Source organism: Acipenser ruthenus, chromosome 43, assembly GCF_902713425.1.
Source record: "Acipenser ruthenus chromosome 43, fAciRut3.2 maternal haplotype, whole genome shotgun sequence".
In the NCBI taxonomy this organism is placed as follows: Eukaryota; Metazoa; Chordata; class Actinopteri; order Acipenseriformes; family Acipenseridae; genus Acipenser; species Acipenser ruthenus.
In genome coordinates, this window is record NC_081231.1 from 8,500,670 (window position 1) to 8,522,253 (window position 21,584).

At 41.8% G+C, this 21,584-nt stretch overlaps 1 protein-coding gene across 3 annotated transcripts in view; it reads left to right on the plus strand.

Annotated features, from left to right (window-relative positions):
- The first annotated feature begins 825 nt into the window (after positions 1-825).
- The window catches only part of LOC131709359 (butyrophilin subfamily 1 member A1-like), a 90,779-nt gene continuing 70,020 nt past the window's right edge, over positions 826-21,584 (plus strand). Inside the window, exons 1-3 of one of the 3 annotated variants that reach the window (XM_059011830.1) lie at positions 826-1,016; positions 17,429-17,502; positions 17,706-18,053. In XM_059011830.1, the coding sequence (XP_058867813.1) occupies positions 17,433-17,502; positions 17,706-18,053 (418 nt within the window). In that variant the 5' untranslated portion in view covers positions 826-1,016; positions 17,429-17,432. The remainder of the gene's footprint in view (positions 1,017-17,428; positions 17,503-17,705; positions 18,054-21,584) is intronic. The other 2 variants (XM_059011828.1, XM_059011829.1) reach the window with 2 other exon arrangements.

The following is a 21,584-nucleotide window of genomic DNA, read 5'->3' on the forward strand; positions in this document are numbered from 1 at the left end:
AAGTATATTTGTTGTGATAGTATGACTAAACGAATGTGGTACAGTTTGGTGTATAATTTATTTATGTATTGAATGTTGTAGCATTGTTTTTATATTGTATTGTTTTCACAAAATAACATCCATCCATTATCAGTTCACGTGCTGGTGTAATCAAATCATAAATATTAGTCAGTAATTCATACATAGACATGCTGTGGTAACTTCAATTAAAATGTGAGGCTGGATTACAGTTTAACCAAATAAATAAATAAATACATTAATAACGATATGAAACAAAAATCGTTTTTGGTAGCAGCAGCTGAGTTGATAATCTTATTACAAAAAAATGACTCGGAGTGTTGTAGCTTCTGCGGGTGATGTCATAGGTTGTCATGGCAGCGCCGCTCGTCGCGGGAGGGGTTATCCGGGACAAACGCTTCCTTCACTGGGTCGGAGAAACGCTGGAGTTCCGCTGGCTTCTCAATAAGGATCCCGAGGTATCCAACCTGAATATCTAAAACAATACACTGACAGCAAAGGAATGTGACATCTAACCCTAATGACTACATCTATATATATATATATATGTTTAAAATTTATAACAATGGTTGGTTTAATAGAAAATAGTCATGGTCCTGGAAGTGAAACCGAATATTAATTATTAAACACATAATCAGAATGATTAAACAAGTAATCTAGAAATGTCTCTCTCTATATTTTTTCTATAATAAATGACTGTGCTGTCACTTGCTGAGCACACCGCTACAGTTTAGTACTTATAAAAATGTGAATACAAAACAGCAAAACCGGGACGATTTTACATATTTTACTGCTCTTGACCGGAACAAAAAATAAAGTCTGAGAACAATCCCCGTTTTCCCGGGACGTGGAGCAACTAGGAAAAACACTTTCAGTTTCGATATGAATCACAAGTCGTTCAGCGAGCCAGTCATACAGGAGCACAGGAAGCGCTTTCCAAACCCGCCCGTGTTGTGTCCCGATGTGAGGAGCGCTGAGACAGGCTCGCTTTTCTAAAGGTAAGCAGGACATTAGAGCACGCTGTTGTGTTCAAGGAATGGAGTAGAAAGTGAACATGTGGTTCAGAGCAGACACGCACTCTGACAGGCTGGGTGGGGTTTAACATGGCTACTGCGACAGGATCACTGTTACTGCAGCTGCGGGCACCTACTCTGCATTTTATAATGGAGCGAAATTAACCACACACCATTTCTGAGGATCTGTACTAGCTGTGTAACAGTGGAAATGACATCGACCTGTCACACAAAACACGGTGTAATTGCACTTGAGAGAGAAAACGTTGAGAACTGAGATGTATGAATTCTGTTCATGTAACTTGTACTGTGATCGTGTCGCTTGTGAATATAGAACACAAAGCTACCTAATGATTCGCTGGCTGCAGAGTCATTTGCTGCTAGGGAAGAGTGATCTGACTCGCTTCGTGCTGGCAGGAAAGAGAAGTCAAACACAGACACACATGCTGTGTGTTCTTGAATCTTGAATAGAAAGTTCTTAGCTCTCGTATTTGAATAAACGAGATATTTAGTAAGCAAAGGTGCTGGGTGGGGTTCGGCCCTGGCAGGGTGCAAATCGTTTTGAAAACAAGTTCAATAAGCCGAGCGCTTTTGTGCGGCGCTGCGAGGCGGAAGTCTTATTGATCGGTATGTTAAAGTTGCAATGGGGTTAGTTTTGCAGGAGTTTCTGGAAGACAGACAGCATCATGCCTGCATGACAGTATACTGAGCAGCGAAATTTGCAGCGTTAGCGTCTGTGACAGCAGTGAACTCAAACAGTCCAGTGAGGGTGGAAGATGACAGTTGATAATGTTGTGATAGAGCCGGCTACACCGGTGCTGCATTTAAAACTCACTTTCGGATGGAGCGAGCAGCATTCGAGGTAGCCTATGTCATGTTTTATTTTAATAATACTAATAGTAACTGTAATATTTACAATAATAGTAAAGTTAATGTCACTTCCCTCCCCCCCTTTTGTTAAAGGAACGTTATAACTGTGCAGGGGTAGCAAAACTATGAGAATAACAGTGTTTAACATTCCTAACGTAATAAAAATACTACAGTATGTGACCATAAGTTTATTTTTATTGACAATAACATTTATAAATGTGTGCCGCCATTACAAAACATAAGACTGTTTACTTCTTGTACGTGTGGAAACGTACGAAAAACGTCGCTTTTTAAAGCAATCAAGATTTACACATTAACAATGATACAAGCCTAGACAATCATGTCCTTAACACTGATATTTTGTTCAGATGTGAGCGCGCTTTGCACCCTGCTCGTTCACCTCCGTCATTTTGACACGCCCACAGAGCCAGCGGCTGCGTGTTAGCTGACGTCACAGAGCGCTTTTTTGTAACGGGGCGTTCAATAGAAAACGTTACGGGACGTTCTGTACCGCTCTGGCTATTGAACGCATCCCTGGAGCTAAACCGAGAGGACGGGGACATTTCCACGGGGCTCAACGACTAGAGGGGGGCCCTGGATAAGGGGAAAACAAATTATATATATATATATATAGAGAGAGATAGATAGATATTAGGGGTGAGTCAAAATATTCGAATATTCTACATACAATTAACATTCGAATTCATTGATATTGGTTCGAATACTTGAAAAGATGTTTATACAATAATTGTGTTTAAATGAATACATTATTATTGTTTTAACAAATGTAAAAATGCGCCAACGACAGTCGTAAAACTCTCACCTCACTGGCCACTGCAGATACTGACAGGTAGGCGGGCGCACTTCATCATGCAGCTCTGCTATTGGCTAAGGGAGTAGAGGCCAGTGACGTATTGTTTCCTGTAGTCTTGCGTCTGCAATACTAACAACAACAGCTTCGAAAAAGAGTAACGCCTGAAACTATCTTGAGAAATTAAATGAGACCACTGAACAAGAACCTGTCTGTGCACACCGCAAGATAGTTTTTTCAACAGCGTTTTCCTCTTTCCCCGGAACATGTGTGGACGTGCGGATCTCTTTAAACAACAGCGTGGTGTACATTACAGAGACAATAACAAGTTAACTTTTAGGTTATGGTACACTTAACTCACACTTAAATAGAAAAGTCTGCCAATCTTTTTGTCGTTAAGCTTAGTATGTCATTTTAAGAAAAATGAAGTGAGAAATACAGACATTATGATTTTATTGATGAAATACACTGCATGTCAAAATATTACAGTTCATGAGGTGAACGTCGGGTGTAGGTATGAAATAACCCACGACAGGGTGTGCCTTCAACCACAAGCTGACCAATCATTTCTGAGGCTGTTTTCACACCGATGGCATCATTTCCCTCGATTGTAAACCAGCATTAGATGACATGTGGACTAATCGAGTTCCGTGTCAGTCTGCGCAGTGCCGCAGCCCTTCCCGTCCGCGGCGAGCTCAATAGAATTCAATACGGAACCCGACCGTGTTTAAAAACCCAACGGGTCTGTGTCAGCAGAGAGCAGGAGAGGTTTTAATTGTGTTTTAAATGTGTTTCTGAAATCGGAGGGTGAGATGTATCTGTTGTGTCTAATTTAAACATTGCATCCTCACTAGTCAGTTTTATAAGGTGATATTTAGTTTAATAAGTAGATGCCGCTGTTTATATTTTACATGCTGAGTGAGACTTGCGTGGTGATTTCAGATGGCTTTTGAATAAAGTGTTACTGCTTACCTCAGAGGTTTCTTTGTTCTGTTCTCTGATTAAATACCACTGTATATTAGCCATTTTTTCTGTAATTCTTAGTGACACAGATTAAAAAAACAGATTGTTAAGTGATTTAAATGCTGTTTCAGTTGTATGTTGACATTTTTACCCACAGAAACACTGTTTAGATAATTGTTACTATTAAGGTGTAGTAATATTAATAGATCAGGTAAGTAAGTTGGTCTATGATGTTATAGCCGTGCGGTAAGACAATTCTTACCGTACGGTCATGTGATCTTGTTAAGCCAATCACAGCACTTAATTTATCCAAGCCATGTTCTAATAGCCATTAGACTAGACGCTGCGAAACAAACGGTGTTGAAATAATACAGAGATGTTTCAGTTAGTCTAATGGATCTGGCATGGCAAATCAATCTGTTTCATTGTGCACTGCAGATACACAACGCTTCCTCCAAAAACAAAGCGAACGAGGCAAGGCACGGTAATGTGAAACTCAATCATTAAACAGTTTTAGACTCTGTGAAACTGTGCATTTCTTTAAATCTAGGATCTTTCGTTGCTTTTGTGCATTTTCATTTGCAAGTGAACTGTGACATTAGGGCCTTATCGAGCAATTTTGAAGACTAACTTTGGATGCTGTTATTTTTAAATATTTTTCTAAATTGCATTGCCTTTTACGTTTTAAGCAGTTCTGTGCACGGGTAGCATTTAGATTTCATTTTGCTGTTGTGTCATTAATGGGGAATTGTACATACTGCTACAGTACGTACCGGATTTAAAAGTATGTTCTTGTTACAGGCTGGCTTGAGCGGTGACGTCAGACCCGGAAGGACACACAGTACTGAGGGTGAAATGTGAATGAAATGCACTGTTTATTGTAAAACAGAAAATAAAAAGGTTGAACAAACAAAAACACTTTTACAAAAACAAAACGGCCCAGTAGCCAAACCAAATAGACAAACAAACAGTGGACAAAACAAACAAGCATCGTGCTGGTCCTCCAGCATGCCTAGCAATTGTTTATCTTATTATCTATACCTCTATCTCCACACCCGTTCTCCATTCACAAACACACATCTATATATACAGCTGTGCTGGGATTCAATTACTAATTAATCATTCACTTGAATCCCAGCACGTGAACTCATTTGTGCAATCCCTGTGCTCACATACTAATCCACATTTTATCTGCACGTCAAGTGATTGTGCAATCCCTGTGCTTAAATACATATTACAACACTCGTGCTACAAGCCCAATTTATATCCTGTGCACCAATATATATACCCCAACAATAACACACCACATACAACATATAACACAAGCTACACACAGGGGCCACACTACTGTATTACAGTTCACTTGTCCAGTCCTCTCTTTTGGCAAGTGATATTATCAGAATCATATTGTTCTGAATTAAAATACTACTTCTGTTGTTAAATATAGTACTGCACCAACAAAACCAATCGAGTACCATCTAAATGGAAGCCTACTTATTTTACAACACAGTCCTTTCAGCTATGTATTTTTGACATTGTGTCTTTTTTTGTGTTCCCTGACAAAACGGACAGGTTTTTGACTTTTACTGCTGTGTTATTCCCCCAACTCGTGCGCTAACAAATTTCAGTGAAAGAACCAACGTCTCCCTGTACAGTTCCTCAAACGCAAGTCATATTTGTGTGTGTGTTTGTGTGTGTGTATGTCTGTGCATGTGTGTGTCAGTGTGTGTGTGTCAGTGTGTGTGCATGCGTGTGTTTGTGTGTGTGTGTCAGTGTGTCAGTGTTTGCGTGTGTGTGTGTGTCAGTGTGTGTGTGTGCATGCGTGTGTTTGTGTGTGTGTGTGTGTCAGTGTGCGTGTGTCTGTGAGTGTGTCAGTGTTTGCGTGTGTGTGTGTGTGTCAGTGTGTGTGCATGCGTGTGTTATTATTATTTATTTCTTAGCAGACGCCCTTATCCAGGGCGACTTACAATCGAAAGCAAATACATTTCAAGTGTTACAATACAAGTAATAATACAATAAGAGCAAGACAAATACAATGTTTGTGCGTGTGTGCAGGGCAGGGGGTTGTTTGGGTGGGAGGGGGCAGGTTACAACGTGCTCACCTACATACACCTCAAATCAGATGAAATAATCAGATATGCATCACACGCGTTTAACCGTCACTGAAGTCAAAATTTTATAGGGTCGGATATGTGAGTGCTGACTGTAACATAGTTCCCTTCAGGTAGTTTGCCACAGTATATGGAGTTATTTCTTAGAAAAATATTAATTCATGCGGTTCATCATTTGCAAACTGTAAAATTCTCAGACAAAAAGGTATCGGATCTCTGATCCGGGTGGACAAATGAACCCCTGAAGAAAGAGAATCAAGGTGCTTACTGAGGAGGTAATAGTGCTCCCGTTACCATTAAAGATTGTACAGTATTTATCAAGATTACTCAGGACTTCAAGGGAATGTTGCGTTTTACCCCCTGAAAATACACTTTACTCTCTGTGTTAAAATTAGAGGGTAAGTTACCCCCAGACCCAAACTGATTTCACAACAGCACACAAACTGACACTTCATGAAAATGACGACTCGGTTTCAAAATGTTACGATGAAAAGAGAGACGTGTTCGTTGAAAATCAGGAAAACGCTGCCACAAGAAAAAAGACGTTGAGTGATAAACACGCACTAAACATTTTAGAAAAAGCGTAACTGGAAGAAGATGAAGAAAACAGGAGCATTAATCAAATACCAGAACAGCAACTCCACAACATTACGCTATACTGGGAAGCAAAGACGGGTATTTAACGCGACACAAATATGAACATTCAATTTACTACGGTAACCAAACGGACCAAAAGAAAGTTTAGTGGCAAAAAAAAAGCATTATAAAAAACAAGGGAAGGGAAACGGTCACATGTGCTGCTTTTTCAAGCTATTGTAAACGACTTCAACTAATCGTTTACAATAGCTTGAAAAAACTGTGATTGTATCTCGGGCTTCTGGTGACATGGATACTGCAGGTCTCGTCATTTATCATGCCACGAGAGTTTATTCCTTTTATTATTATTGATTTTTTAACTGCCTGTTTTGTCACGTGTAATGAATGTGTTATTATTATTATTTGTTTATTTAGCAGACGCCTTTATCCAAGGCGACTTACAGAGACTAGGGTGTGTGAACTATGCATCAGCTGCAGAGTCACTTACAACTACGTCTCACCCGGAGCACAAGGAGGTGAAGTGACTTGCTCAGGGTCACACAATGAGTCAGTGGCTGAGGTGGGATTTGAACCAGGGACCTCCTGGTTACAAGCCTGTTTCTTTAACCACTGGACCACACAGCCTGTGTTATCAGCTCTGCTGGGATGAGTCCTGATCAGTTGTAGTGTAGATCCAGCTAGTTTCTCCCCTACTTGAAGCCTGTATTTCAGAAAGGTTTATTTGTAGCTTGTATTGTCATTCTGGAGTATTTGGCTGTCGCTGTAGTCGCTTTTCTGTCTCGATGGCAGCGCGCTGTGTTTATTCATTTTTAGAAAGGGAAGCTCAGGAACGAACAGAAATTCAGCACTCTTGACTGAAACACTTTACAGCAGGTCGATGCAGAGTCGGTATCCGCATGGGATGGGATGTCGTGTGGTTCAGTTGTGCGGACCATGTGAAAGATTTCTGGGGGCGCGCCTGTCACAGTTCATATGTGATGATACTACAATGGAAACTGCAATCTAATTTAAAAAAACAAGCATACAGTCATAAATCCAGTTAAGTGATTGTTTTGTACTCAGACAGAGGAATTTTGAAATTCAAAAGTCGTACAGCTTTCATTTATACAGTGGCTTTCATGCTATGGGGCTAAATACATGTTGTGGAAGATATGAAATTTACACTGGCTTACCTACAGATGAATTGAAGGGTTATTATTATTATTATTATTATTATTATTATTATTATTATTATTATTATTATTATTATCGTTATTGTTTTAATAATATGCAGCAGAGAGTTTGAGTGTGGGGTACATTTTCTCTTTTAATTGTCTTGCTGTTCTTGTGGGATCCACAGCATAGTAAAGGTTAGTGAAATTCTGGTTCGGATTCGGATTATTATTCAGCAGTGGGTCGACTGGACTTGCCTCTGATTCACTTACATCCGACAGGCCTTAGGCCAGCCTCCACAGGCTCTCTGCTTAAAATTGCAATGATTCAATACTGTGTCTTGCCATTGCCCATACACTGCAACACACACTGAGAGCCATTTCAACCAGCTTCTCTCTATAACCCTAACCCTAACCCATGCACTGCAACACACACTGAGAGCCATTTCAACCAGCTTCTCTTTATAACCCTAACCCTAACCCATGCACTGCAACACACACTGAGAGCCATTTCAACCAGCTTCTCTCTATAACCCTAACCCTAACCCATGCACTGCAACACACACTGGGAGCCATTTCAACCAGCTTCTCTCTATAACCCTAACCCTAACCCATGCACTGCAACACACACTGAGAGCCATTTCAACCAGCTTCTCTCTATAACCCTAACCCTAACCCATGCACTGCTCCACACACTGAGAGCCATTTCAACAGGCAGGCTGCTGATAATCAGATCACTAGTTCTAACTGTGATACACAGGCAGGCTGCTGATAATCAGATCACTAGTTCTAACTGTGATACACAGGCAGGCTGCTGATAATCAGATCACTAGTTCTAACTGTGATACACAGACAGGCTGCTGATAATCAGATCACTAGTTCTAACTGTGATACACAGGCAGGCTGCTGATAATCAGATCACTAGTTCTAACTGTGATACACAGACAGGCTGCTGATAATCAGATCACTAGTTCTAACTGTGATACACAGAGAGGCTGCTGATAATCAGATCACTAGTTCTAACTGTGATACACAGGCAGGCTGCTGATAATCAGATCACTAGTTCTAACTGTGATACACAGGCAGGCTGCTGATAATCAGATCACTAGTTCTAACTGTGATACACAGGCAGGCTGCTGATAATCAGATCACTAGTTCTAACTGTGATACACAGGCAGGCTGCTGATAATCAGATCACTAGTTCTAACTGTGATACACAGGCAGGCTGCTGATAATCAGATCACTAGTTCTAACTGTGATACACAGACAGGCTGCTGATAATCAGATCACTAGTTCTAACTGTGATACACAGGCAGGCTGCTGATAATCAGATCACTAGTTCTAACTGTGATACACAGACAGGCTGCTGCTACACTGGTGACACTGAAGTGATTGTGATGAAATGTAAATGAGATCCTTTTTATTCTCATGATGTTTTTCACCTGCAAAGCTGCTATGATTTCTATATAAACCCATATGAGGCAGTCTGTGTTTAAGATGCAGTTCAGAAGTGTGACTTTGTGCTTGATATTGTTACAGTTTAACATGGAAAGTGACTAAGCAATCAGAGTGCATCTTTTATGACTGCCTGTATATTTGTTTCAGTCTTTATAGCTCTATTACACTATAAAGTGGGGTATGTTTAGCAGTGCTGGTTCAATGTACAGTACAAAGTGCAGCATTGCTGAAAGTGTTCAGGATTATTCCCTTCTTAGAGCAGCTCAATCGTTCAACAGACAGGTAAATATGTATTCATATTTTCTGGTATTATTTATGTTGTGTCAGTCAGTTTCATGTGTAATATTTTTCAGAAAGGAGACAGCCACCAATGGAATGAAATTAGTGATTTATTGAATTGACAGACAGACATGCCTCTAAATGATTATTATTTAGACTGATGTCTTTAATTGTAAATATCTTTATTTATTTAGTTCTACCAAAATATGAGAAATCTAATATCTATACAAGTCCTTTAGAGTTTTGCATATCTAGAGAACATCTTTCCTGTTGTGTTGAAACTCACTGAAGACCTTCTTTAGCACAGCAAGTTATTGATTGTATCATAATCTCTTGGCAGATGGAGGCTGTTTTTCTGTCTGTCTGTCTGTCACGCTGGTCCCTGAAAAGGTCCTTCTTTATCACAAATCAAGAGGATCAGAATCTGGGGCTTGTGGAGGCTCCCTGTTTATCTGTCTCCATCAAAGTGTTTGCATGCACTGTCTCTGAGGAGCACTGATTCACTGTGATGAAACTGGACATGATGGAGCACATGCTAAAGAGTATCACACTGTGTCAGTATATGAAGCCATCTGTCCCTCTGTTTGCTTGTGCACACAGTGGATAAGGGTGTGGTGATTGAAGAGTATCACACTGTGTCAGTATATATGGAGGCATCTGTCCCTCTGTTTGCTTGTGCACACAGTGGATAAGGGTGTGGTGATTGAAGAGTATCACACTGTGTCAGTATATGAAGGCATCTGTCCCTCTGTTTGCTTGTGCACACAGTGGATAAGGGTGTGGTGATTGAAGAGTATCACACTGTGTCAGTATATATGGAGGCATCTGTCCCTCTGTTTGCTTGTGCACACAGTGGATAAGGGTGTGGTGCTTCAAGAGTATCACACTGTGTCAGTATATGAAGCCATCTGTCCCTCTGTTTGCTTGTGCACACAGTGGGTAAGGGTGTGGTGATTGAAGAGTATCACACTGTGTCAGTATATATGGAGGCATCTGTCCCTCTGTTTGCTTGTGCACACAGTGGATAAGGGTGTGGTGATTCAAGAGTATCAGACTGTGTCAGTATATGAAGGTATCTGTCCCTCTGTTTGCTTGTGCACACAGTGGATAAGGGTGTGGTGATTCAAGAGTATCACACTGTGTCAGTATATGAAGGCATCTGTCCCTCTGTTTGCTTGTCCACAGAGTGGATAAGGGTGTGGTGATTCAAGAGTATCACACTGTGTCAGTATATGAAGGCATCTGTCCCTTGATTGGCTAGCAGCACATACGTGTGTAAATATTTCAGTACAAACCTACATTCTGGTCTGGTCAATGCTTGTATACAGTGTGGATGTTTTATAAGTGTAAGTGAAGTTGAGTGTTTCAAGCACCCAGGAAGGGTTTTGTGTTGAGAAATACAGTAAGGTAGTGTTGTGTGTTATTACCTTCTTATTTTCTCAACAGTATGAATCACAGTGGACCGGAATCAGCAGATATCTCAACAGTAAAAAGCCATGGCTGTTGCACACTGTGGAGGTTAACATTGAATGAAACTGTGTGAATAATACACCCAGGGCCCTATTTAGCAAATATGTGCACATCCACTATTGCTAGGACAAAAATGACAACACTAGCGAACCACCATGAAAGCACATGAAATGTGATTCAGCAGTCGGGTCTCATGCGTGGGCTAACGTACATCAGATAGCGAATCATGCGCCCAGCCAATCAAAGCACAGTGGGGGGAGTAAGGTTACAACCAATAAGGATTCAACATTCCCTTTAAGAGCATCTGTGCACCTGCGATAGCGAACGGAGGGCATTTTGAAACCAAAAAAGAGAAGGAAGAAGACAAAGGGCAAAAAAATGTAAAATGTCCAGCAGCCCAAGTGAGAAGGATGACCAAGCCCCTTAAGCAAGGCTACAGCCTGGACTGGGAGAGTGAATACTGAAGAAATAAAAAAGGAATCTATAAGCACAATTAAGTTACATAAATATTTTTCTGTTTCACTTGCTGAGCGAGCGAGTGAGCGACGGAAGGGGGGGGGTGAAGAATTTAGAAACATCCGGAGTTTTGCTTAATTTAGGCATGTATAGCTCACCTTCGAACCGTGAGCAACGTCGCTTTATTATCAATGCTTTCCTGTTAAACAATATACTGACACAACAATAACTCATTTTATTTTTTTGGTCTGCATGCGTAGTTATGTAAACCCTGTCTAAAGGCTTTGTCTGACCTGCCTGGCACTTGCAGCATCTGCAGCCTCCACCACTGGGGCTTCAAGTTCAGCATCTGCAGCCTCCATCACTGGGGCTTCAAGTTCAGCATCTGCAGCCTCCACCACTGGGGCTTCAGATTCAGCATCTGCAGCCTCCACCGCTGAGGCTTCAAGTTCAGCATCTGCAGCCTCCACCACTGAGGCTTCAAGTTCAGCATCTGCAGCCTCCACCACTGAGGCTTCAAGTTCAGCATCTGCAGCCTCCACCACTGGGGCTTCAAGTTCAGCATCTGCAGCCTCCACCACTGGGGCTTCAGATTCAGCATCTGCTGCCTCCACCACTGGGGCTTCAAGTTCAGCATCTGCAGCCTCCACCACTGGGGCTTCAAGTTCAGCATCTGCAGCCTCCACCACTGGGGCTTCAAGTTCAGCATCTGCAGCCTCCACCACTGGGGCTTCAGATTCAGCATCTGCAGCCTCCACCGCTGAGGCTTCAAGTTCAGCATCTGCAGCCTCCACCACTGGGGCTTCAAGTTCAGCATCTGCAGCCTCCACCACTGGGGCTTCAGATTCAGCATCTGCAGCCTCCACCACTGGGGCTTCAAGTTCAGCATCTGCAGCCTCCACCACTGAGGCTTCAAGTTCAGCATCTGCAGCCTCCACCACTGGGGCTTCAAGTTCAGCATCTGCAGCCTCCACCACTGGGGCTTCAAGTTCAGCATCTGCAGCCTCCACCACTGAGGCTTCAAGTTCAGCATCTGCAGCCTCCACCACTGGGGCTTCAAGTTCAGCATCTGCAGCCTCCACCGCTGAGGCTTCAAGTTCAGCATCTGCAGCCTCCACCACTGGGGCTTCAAGTTCAGCATCTGCAGCCTCCACCACTGGGGCTTCAAGTTCAGCATCTGCAGCCTCCACCACTGGAGCTTCAAGTTCAGCATCTGCAGCCTCCACCACTGGAGCTTCAAGTTCAGCATCTGCAGCCTCCACCACTGGAGCTTCAAGTTCAGCATCTGCTTCCCTCAAGTCCTTTCTGAGGAGTGTGCTGTAGTGTTCCCCCAGAGACATCCAAACATCGGAATCACATTTTGAGGATTCCGTATGTTCTGTCAATTACAATACAAGCACATTTAAAGCACGGTTATACCTCTGTTCGACAGGGGTCGTGGGATTGAGCAGCAGTGTCAGTAGCCACCGCCTCAGTGGATACCCGCAGTCCCTTATCAACCAGCCTGTCAGACTGTCATCCCGCTGAAACGCAGCTGCCACCTGTGAATTAGCGAGGATAAACGAGTCATGAGTGGAGCCAGGATGGTTTGCATACACATTTGTGTTGTAGTTGTTGGCATCACACACTACTCAGGTCAGAATAGGTCCCCTTATGATTTATGTAGATCGGGTCTATTCTGTGTTGGTGCGCGCAGCTGCACATGAGTGCAATCGATGGCTCCCAGGACACCAGGAAACCCGTACCCCCCAAGAAAACCCTGCTTTGTATTTTGATGCAGCTTGTGAGAGACAGGGAAATGGATCAATTCTCCTGCCCGCTTTACTGACACTGCAGTTACATCTATAGCCTAATATGACTTCTAAATATTTGGGGATGTCTCCTTCTCCTCCTCCTCTTCTTCTGACCACGTAGGAATCCAGTGTTTCTTTTATTCTCATTTTTCTCTCTTTTCTTTACCTGCTTCCCTGGTAGTTTCAGCTCTATTTATACTCGACCCATGTATTGTGCACACAGTTTAGACCTGGTTTTCACATGTCAATTGAGACACTCCCCTAAAGTTCAGCCCATGTCCAGCGCTAACGCTGACTTGCCGGGTGGGCACTAAATCAGGGTTGCTAAATTGCATAGGTGGGCAAAGTCTGTTGCATAGGTGCGCCTGATTCTGGTGCGTAAACTGTCCGCAAAAGTGTTTTGTGATTGCCTTAGAGGTTTGAGAACGTTGCTAAATAGGGCCCCCAATGTTTAATTTGTAAACTGTTATGTTTTTATTATATACTGTTATTTTAGTGGCTTCAGAGTCACTGCGGCGTCAGTGAACTGAAGAGAAAAGAAACTGCGAATCTGGTGACCATAAATTACATGGACAGTGCAAGAAACTAAAGCTCTGATAAACATTTGGTCAGACACCAAAATCTAAGCTGGACAAAACACAAAAATAGTAAAATATATTCAGTCTTTTCTCAAATTACTTTGTTCAGTGCCTAAAGTAGGAGAACAGAGCAGAATTATGTACCTGAATACTGCACTCTCTCCTACTGCAGACATTCAACACATGTATTCATTAAATTAGCAAAGAGCTCCCCACGTCTCCCTGCTTCCCTCCACAGCAATATGTAAGAATCTAAAACATGCTGCTAAAAACTGGAGCAATACTTCAACAGCTGCCATCTTTCAAGATACCCTGCAGGATATTGTAAACATCCGGTTCACAGACCATATAAACTAACCGAGTGCACTTGCAAACTGCATTGTGAACACTGTGTGTTCCACCCTGTACAGTTCACTGAAGATGCCTACAGTCCCTCAGGACTCTCAGTCTCTACTCAGTGAATTATGAACACCCTGTACAGTTCACAGAAGATGCCTGCAGTCCCTCAGGACTCACAGTCTCTACTCAGTGAATTATGAACACCCTGTACAGTTCACTGAAGATGCCTGCAGTCCCTCAGGACTCACAGTCTCTACTCAGTGAATTATGAACACCCTGTACAGTTCACTGAAGATGCCTACAGTCCCTCAGGACTCACAGTCTCTACTCAGTGAATTATGAACACCCTGTACAGTTCACTGAAGATGCCTACAGTCCCTCAGGACTCACAGTCTCTACTCAGTGAATTATGAACACCCTGTACAGTTCACTGAAGATGCCTACAGTCCCTCAGGACTCACAGTCTCTACTCAGTGAATTATGAACACCCTGTACAGTTCACTGAAGATGCCTACAGTCCCTCAGGACTCACAGTCTCTACTCAGTGAATTATGAACACCCTGTACAGTTCACTGAAGATGCCTACAGTCCCTCAGGACTCACAGTCTCTACTCAGTGAATTATGAACACCCTGTACAGTTCACTGAAGATGCCTATAGTCCCTCAGGACTCGCAGTCTCTACTCAGTGAATTATGAACACCCTGTACAGTTCACTGAAGATGCCTACAGTCCCTCTGGACTCACAGTCTCTACTCAGTGAATTATGAACACCCTGTACAGTTCACTGAAGATGCCTACAGTCCCTCAGGACTCACAGTCTCTACTCAGTGAATTATGAACACCCTGTACAGTTCACTGAAGATGCCTACAGTCCCTCAGGACTCACAGTCTCTACTCAGTGAATTATGAACACCCTGTACAGTTCACTGATGATGGCACTCACTGTAACTGGGATGTGAGTTGAAAAGCCTGAACTGTCCCGAATTTGTCTCAGACGTGTTTTACAGTATTTTGACATTCAAAAGCCAATGGTTTTATTTTATATAAAACATAACATATATTATTACTGTTATTGTTGTTATCAGCAGTAGTAGTCGTGTGCAGTAGCCTACAATTCACCTGTTATATAATGATTTGAATCGTGATGGATACAGCTCCTATATTTAAAATACTATCTAAGCAAACCACAATCGAAATATGAGGACGCACATTTTGATATTCAAACGTGCATGGATTTATTTTATACAAAACTAATATTTATTATTATAATTATTATTATTATTATTATTTCAGCAGTTTTGAATGATGCAGTGCAGCACAGGACAGATGCAGTTGTTGTGTCTCTTTTAATTTGCTTGCTGTCTTTGTAAAGTAAAGGTTAGTGAAATGATGATCCTGATTATTATTCATCAGTGGTCTGACCGGACTAACCTCTGATTTCACTGTAATCCCAGTTGACTTGCCTCTGATTTCACTGTAATCCCAGTTGATTTGCCTCTGATTGATTTCACTGTAATCCCAGTTGATTTATCTCTGATTTCACTGTAATCCCAGTTGATTTGCCTCTGATTGATTTCACTGTAATCCCAGTTGACTTGCCTCTGATTTCACTGTAATCCCAGTTGACTTGCCTCTGATTTCTCTGTAATCCCAGTTGACTTGCTTCTGATTTCACTGTAATCCCAGTTGACTTGCCTCTGATTTCACTTGCGTCCGACAGGACAAAGGCTGACCTCGTTTTGGGGTGAGTAGACTGTGAACCCCCTGAACCCCCCACAGGTCATTCATTATCTGTCAGTTAAGAACCTCCACCTCTGTCATTAACACTTCATTAGATGCATGGCTGTGGGGCCGGTACCACATCACACTATCAGTTCAATCAACACAGAGTGATATTCCAGCCTAATTCTCCATGCAAACAAATAAATAAGATATTTTCCCACCATTTGTTTTGTGTTGTATTCCCCAATGCAAACCCGATGTCCCAGTACTGGAGCTCAATAGCAAGACATTTTGAGACCTCCAATAGCAGCGATGTCACCAGGTTTCATAGACACATACAGCAGTGTATCCTCAGCATAACAGTGAAGATGTGAAGATTCATACTGTGTTTACCAGTGATCTCACCAGTGAAAGCATATATAAATACAATACTGGCTGGTTCAGGGTGTAAGAGAATACTGGCTGGTTCAGTGTGTAATAGAATACTGGCTGGTTCAGTGTGTAATACAATACTGGCTGGTTCAGTGTGTAATAGAATACTGGCTGGTTCAGTGTGTAATAGAATACTGGCTGGTTCAGGGTGTAATAGAATACTGGCTGGTTCAGTGTGTAATACAATACTGGCTGGTTCAGTGTATAATAGAATACTGGCTGGTTCAGGGTGTAAGAGAATACTGGCTGGTTCCGTGTGTAATAGAATACTGGCTGGTTCCGTGTGTAATAGAATACTGGCTGGTTCAGTGTGTAATAGAATACTGGCTGGTTCAGTGTGTAATACAATACTGGCTGGTTCAGTGTGTAATAGAATATTGGCTGGTTCAGTGTGTAATAGAATACTGGCTGGTCCTGTGTGTAATAGAATACTGGCTGGTTCAGTGTGTAATACAATACTGGCTGGTTCAGTGTGTATTACTAGGGAGTAATACCATCGAGAGGTTCTGGGGACAATGGAGCTTGAGATGGTATTACCTCTGCTAATACACACTGAACCAGCCAGTATTCTTTTTACTCTGGTAACACACATTGAACCAGACATTATTTTTTGTAATAAAGGGATTTGAGGCTGAAAAATATGTGTCTTATGTTTCGTGGGAGAGTTGCATTTATCGGTCAGGAGCAGGGAGATGCAGACAACAGGAGGCAGTTCTGGGAGATAATCCTGATACAGACTCCCCTAAAGAAACACAGTACTGTCTGTTAGATACGACTTAAACCAGTTTAGAACAGTTCCAGTCAGGCCAGCCCAGCTTTTAAGATGCTCAATTAAAATGTCCTGATCCACAGTATCACTGATGTGTAACAGAACCACAATGGATATAGAGTTAGAGTCTGCTCTCATCAGTAAGTCATTCACCACTCTGACAAGGGCAGCCTCTGTACTGTGAGCAGATCAAAACCCTGACTGAACTTCTCAAGAACATTGCTACAATCCAGAAATCTGTTGAGTGGATCAGCTACTACCTTCAAGAACATTGCTAAAATCCAGAAATCTGTTCAGTGGATCTACTACTACCTTCTCAAGAACATTGCTACTATCCAGAAATCGTAGTTGATTGACTACTACCTTCTCAAGAACCTTAGCTAAGAACGGCAAGTTAGAAGCTGGTCTAAAATTACAATCCAAGTTGGATTTTTTGAATAAAGGCTTAACCAAAGCAGTTTTGAAAGCAGCTGAACATTCAAATAAGAACCATCCCGATGAATGTGATTCCTGATATTAATCATCTGATTCCAGATTGTGTTTGGTTTGTTTGTGACACACAGCTTTAACTAAGAGGTCTTTATCGTTGTTTTCCAGGGAAATGAAGATGGGATTCCTGGGGAGGACCTGTCTCATTGTCTTGAGTTTGCTACCAGCTGTTTCTACACAAGGTGAGAGGGACTGTAGAAATGAAACTGATCCACTGAGATGCTCCCTCTTATTTCCAGGGTCCTGTATATAGCTGCCTGCATTAATGTATGGGCTTACAGAACAGCTAATAGCGCTCAACTATTTCTAATATTCTAATATTTCTACTGTTTTGAGAAATGGCCTATTTGTTTGCAATTGCTTTACCTCGTCTTGTCTTTCTCAGGACGATGGACTGTCGTTGGCTCTGATCAGCCTGTCATTGCTGAGCCTGGTGATGAAGTCATCCTGCCCTGTCACATTTCACCCCGACTCAGTGCTGTGGACATGGAAGTGAGGTGGTTCAGGGATGCATTTGAAAAACCAGTCCATTTATATCGTTTCCAAGAGAATCTTCTAGAAACACAGGACAGTGATTACCGGGGCCGCACTGCTCTCTCTCCCTTAGCACTACAGAGAGGTGATATCTCTCTGAAACTGAAAAACCTCCAGCCCTCTGATAGAGGCGTCTATACCTGCTATGCTGATGGTGGAAGTTGGTATGAAGAAGGACAGACTGAAGTGATAGTCGCAGGTCAGTAATGTTTGATACACAAGTTGAACCCACTACTAATGTATCACCAGCTCTTGTCTCTTCATTATAAAACTACCCACGGCTGTAAAATTAAATTATCTAGACTTGCAGTATGCAGAACAAGTTGAGGACCATGACATATACAACAGTATGTACAGAACAGTATAGAATATGAATTACCAAGTTACAAACATGTCAGTGTGACAGAAGGCTGAACAGAAACACAGACTCTCCATATACCCTCACAATCTGATATTCTCAATAACCTTCACTTAATAATGTAAATACAGTTGTCCCACGTTATACCGCCCCCCTTTATAACATCATCCTCGCATACCACCAGCTATTCTCTCTGAACAAATGTCACTAATATAAAAACAGTGCTATTTGTACCCGTTATATCACACCCCGCTGTCTGCCACCCGCCAGCTTCCCAAGCCAAGCAAACATAAATATAAGCATTGCAGTTTCCCTCATTGTAGCGCCAGCGAAATAATCATGGCCAATTAAAACAACTAAGTTATGCAGTTACCTTTGACTCACTTTCCTAATTCATTGTTAACTGAACGTTCAGTCCAACATGGCGAGTCGACCCTACATTTAACACCAGAGCAAAAGAAACAAATCTGCATGTCTGCATCTGAAAATAAGAAAGCAAGTCAGCAAGACATCGCAAATGTTTTCTCACCTAAGTGAGGCACACACTGTGAATCGAAGGACAATTAGAGACATTCTAATGGATAAAAACAAATGGCTTACCTTGATGGAACGGGTCGATTTGTTTAACCTGAAAAAGGCTTGACGCAGTCTAAAATAAGTGACTTTTATAAACCACAGTAAATATTAAAACAAAAGTCCTGGAAGGGGTTTGTTTGTTTACATGCAGGTTTTGCACAAATGAAGGCTGACTTGAACTAAAGCATCGGTTTAGGAAACAGCAGAACATATTCAACTTTTGAACATGTATATGTGGACTGGATATGTCAGCACTGACACAGTAGTTCAGTCTATAATAAAGATGTATAACTAGGGCCCTACCAAATTCACGGTACATTTTCATAAATTTTACAGTCATAACATTTTAAAGATCTTAAATTTCACGGTTTCAGCTATTTAAATCTTAAATTTCACGTTTTGTTAAAACCTGCAAAATATAAACATGTAAAGCCCTGAACAAAAGCCTGTGACTAACAAAGCAGAAACGCTAAAAGAACATGAAACTGAAATCCAGAGGATTGCTCTGTGATTGCTGCGTTTCTGTTATTGTTATGAAAAAAAACTGTTCTGTTTTTAAACATCATTGTGTGCAACACTAACTCAAAAGCTATTCTGAAACGCTGTTTCTCTTCACTCCCTGTGACCCTGAGCAAGTCACTTAATCTCCTTGTGCTCCGTCTTTCGGGTGAGACGTAGTTGTAAGTGACTCTGCAGCTGATGCATAGTTCACACACCCTAGTCTCTGTAAGTTGCCGTGGATAAAGGCGTCTGCTAAATAAACAAATAATAATAATAATAATAATAATAATAATAATAATAATAATAATAATAATAATAATTCCCTGTCTCTGTGGTGTAAACACCTGTCTGTATTTAGACACAGCTCTCTCTGCATCCACACAGTTTGTTGGAATAGACAGACAGCATCAAGCTAGGGATGGGTCTGTAGCTGGACAATATATCCAGAGGCTAAAAAATATAAACCAGACGTCTCTGAAATTACTGACATTATTTTTTTTTTGTCCTGTTGTGTTTTTTATGTATTTTCCTGCTGCTTGGTATATATTTGGCTTCCAAATGATTGTCCGTGATCCGCTGCAGTAATGACTGGAGCACTTTTTGATTTGCTTTGGACACTCATTTAAAAATGTGGGTCTAATTTGACTCTAGTGACGATAGATCCATTGAGGTCATACTAAACCCGCCCCGGATGCCCGTGTCTACCAATCAGTGAGTAGAGCCCAGTTATTGACTGTTGTCAATAAATCAATAAATCCTGTCCAGTTCATGATGAGCTTTCTTTTTTAAATTGAAAACGAGCGCATCAGGAACCTGTAACAGTACATATCACTTAATTGGATTTTAGTGCAGGGTGAAAGTTAAGGTGACCAGATTTTTAAGCCCTTAAACTGGGACAGTATGGAAACACTGTGAATAACTTCCAACCTCCAAGCTGTGGGGAAGCTCCAGGGTTTTTATTTTAACTTTGGCAATGTTTGATCTAATATCATATTGAAAGTGAATGCAGAGACTCACAGTTAATAAGATGAAATCATACTCCTTTTCTGATCAATTGAAATGTTGTCACTTCTTTTCTTATGAAACAAATACTCTTTAATCGTCCTTAATATAAGCATAAGCATTAGCCTGTGTAAAATGTGCAGGGGAGTTTTCAGATTGTCAGGAGACGCTTTCTCATTATCATTGATTGGTACTGAAAAACTGCATAGACAAGGCAGGAAATGACATCATACAATGAACATGTTTTCAGTGATACCTGTCGGCTTAAAACATGTTAAAAATAACATTTGGAAATAAAGCTACTAGCAGAACCGTAAAGGGATCGACCCCACCTCCAGCCCCCCAGTCATTCGAGCCCTGACATTTGCCGTTATTTTTTTGACTACTGTAGTGTAACCTGGTCACGCAGTGAGAGTGATGATTCAGACGAGGATAGCCACCACTTCATTTCAGCAACATGAATAAACCCGCCCGCAATTCTGTGATTGGTTGCAAATATGAACGGTGACTGTTCAGTAATTCTCCAGATTTGCACGGCGCTGTGCAGACGCTTTTTAATGCTGCTGGTCGTTCAGCCTTCCCTTTAGTCACATCAAGTGTCATTGTACTGTAATAAGTTAGATATGGTAGTAACACAGCAGCCTGCATGCAAATACAATATTCTGTTACCGGCGCGACGATGGTCTGGGAAAAAAAAAAAAAAAACGGGACGAAATGAGCGTCGCAAGAAAGGTTCTGGGGACACTGGGACCAGTGTTCCAAAAGTGGGACCTCCCGTCCAAAACGGGACGTCTGGTCACCTTCATAAAAGTCCACAAAACAGACCAGACCGGTGCAGAATGAATTTCACGGGCACTGTCACGTTTTTCACAGCTGTGAAATGGGTAGGGCCCTACATATAACACAAGGAGACCTGGCTGGTGTGTCTATCTGTGTGTGTCTCACTGTCTCTGTTCCCTGACAGTCTATCTGTGTGTGTCTCACTGTCTCTATTCCCTGACAGTCTATCTGTGTGTGTCTCACTGTCTCTATTCCCTGACAGTCTATCTGTGTGTGTCTCACTGTCTCTATTCCCTGACAGTCTATCTGTGTGTGTCTCACTGTCTCTATTCCCTGACAGTCTATCTGTGTGTGTCTCACTGTCTCTATTCCCTGACAGTCTATCTGTGTGTGTCTCACTGTCTCTATTCCCTGACAGTCTATCTGTGTGTGTCTCACTGTCTCTATTCCCTGACAGTCTATCTGTGTGTGTCTCAATGTCTCTATTCCCTGACAGTCTATCTGTGTGTGTCT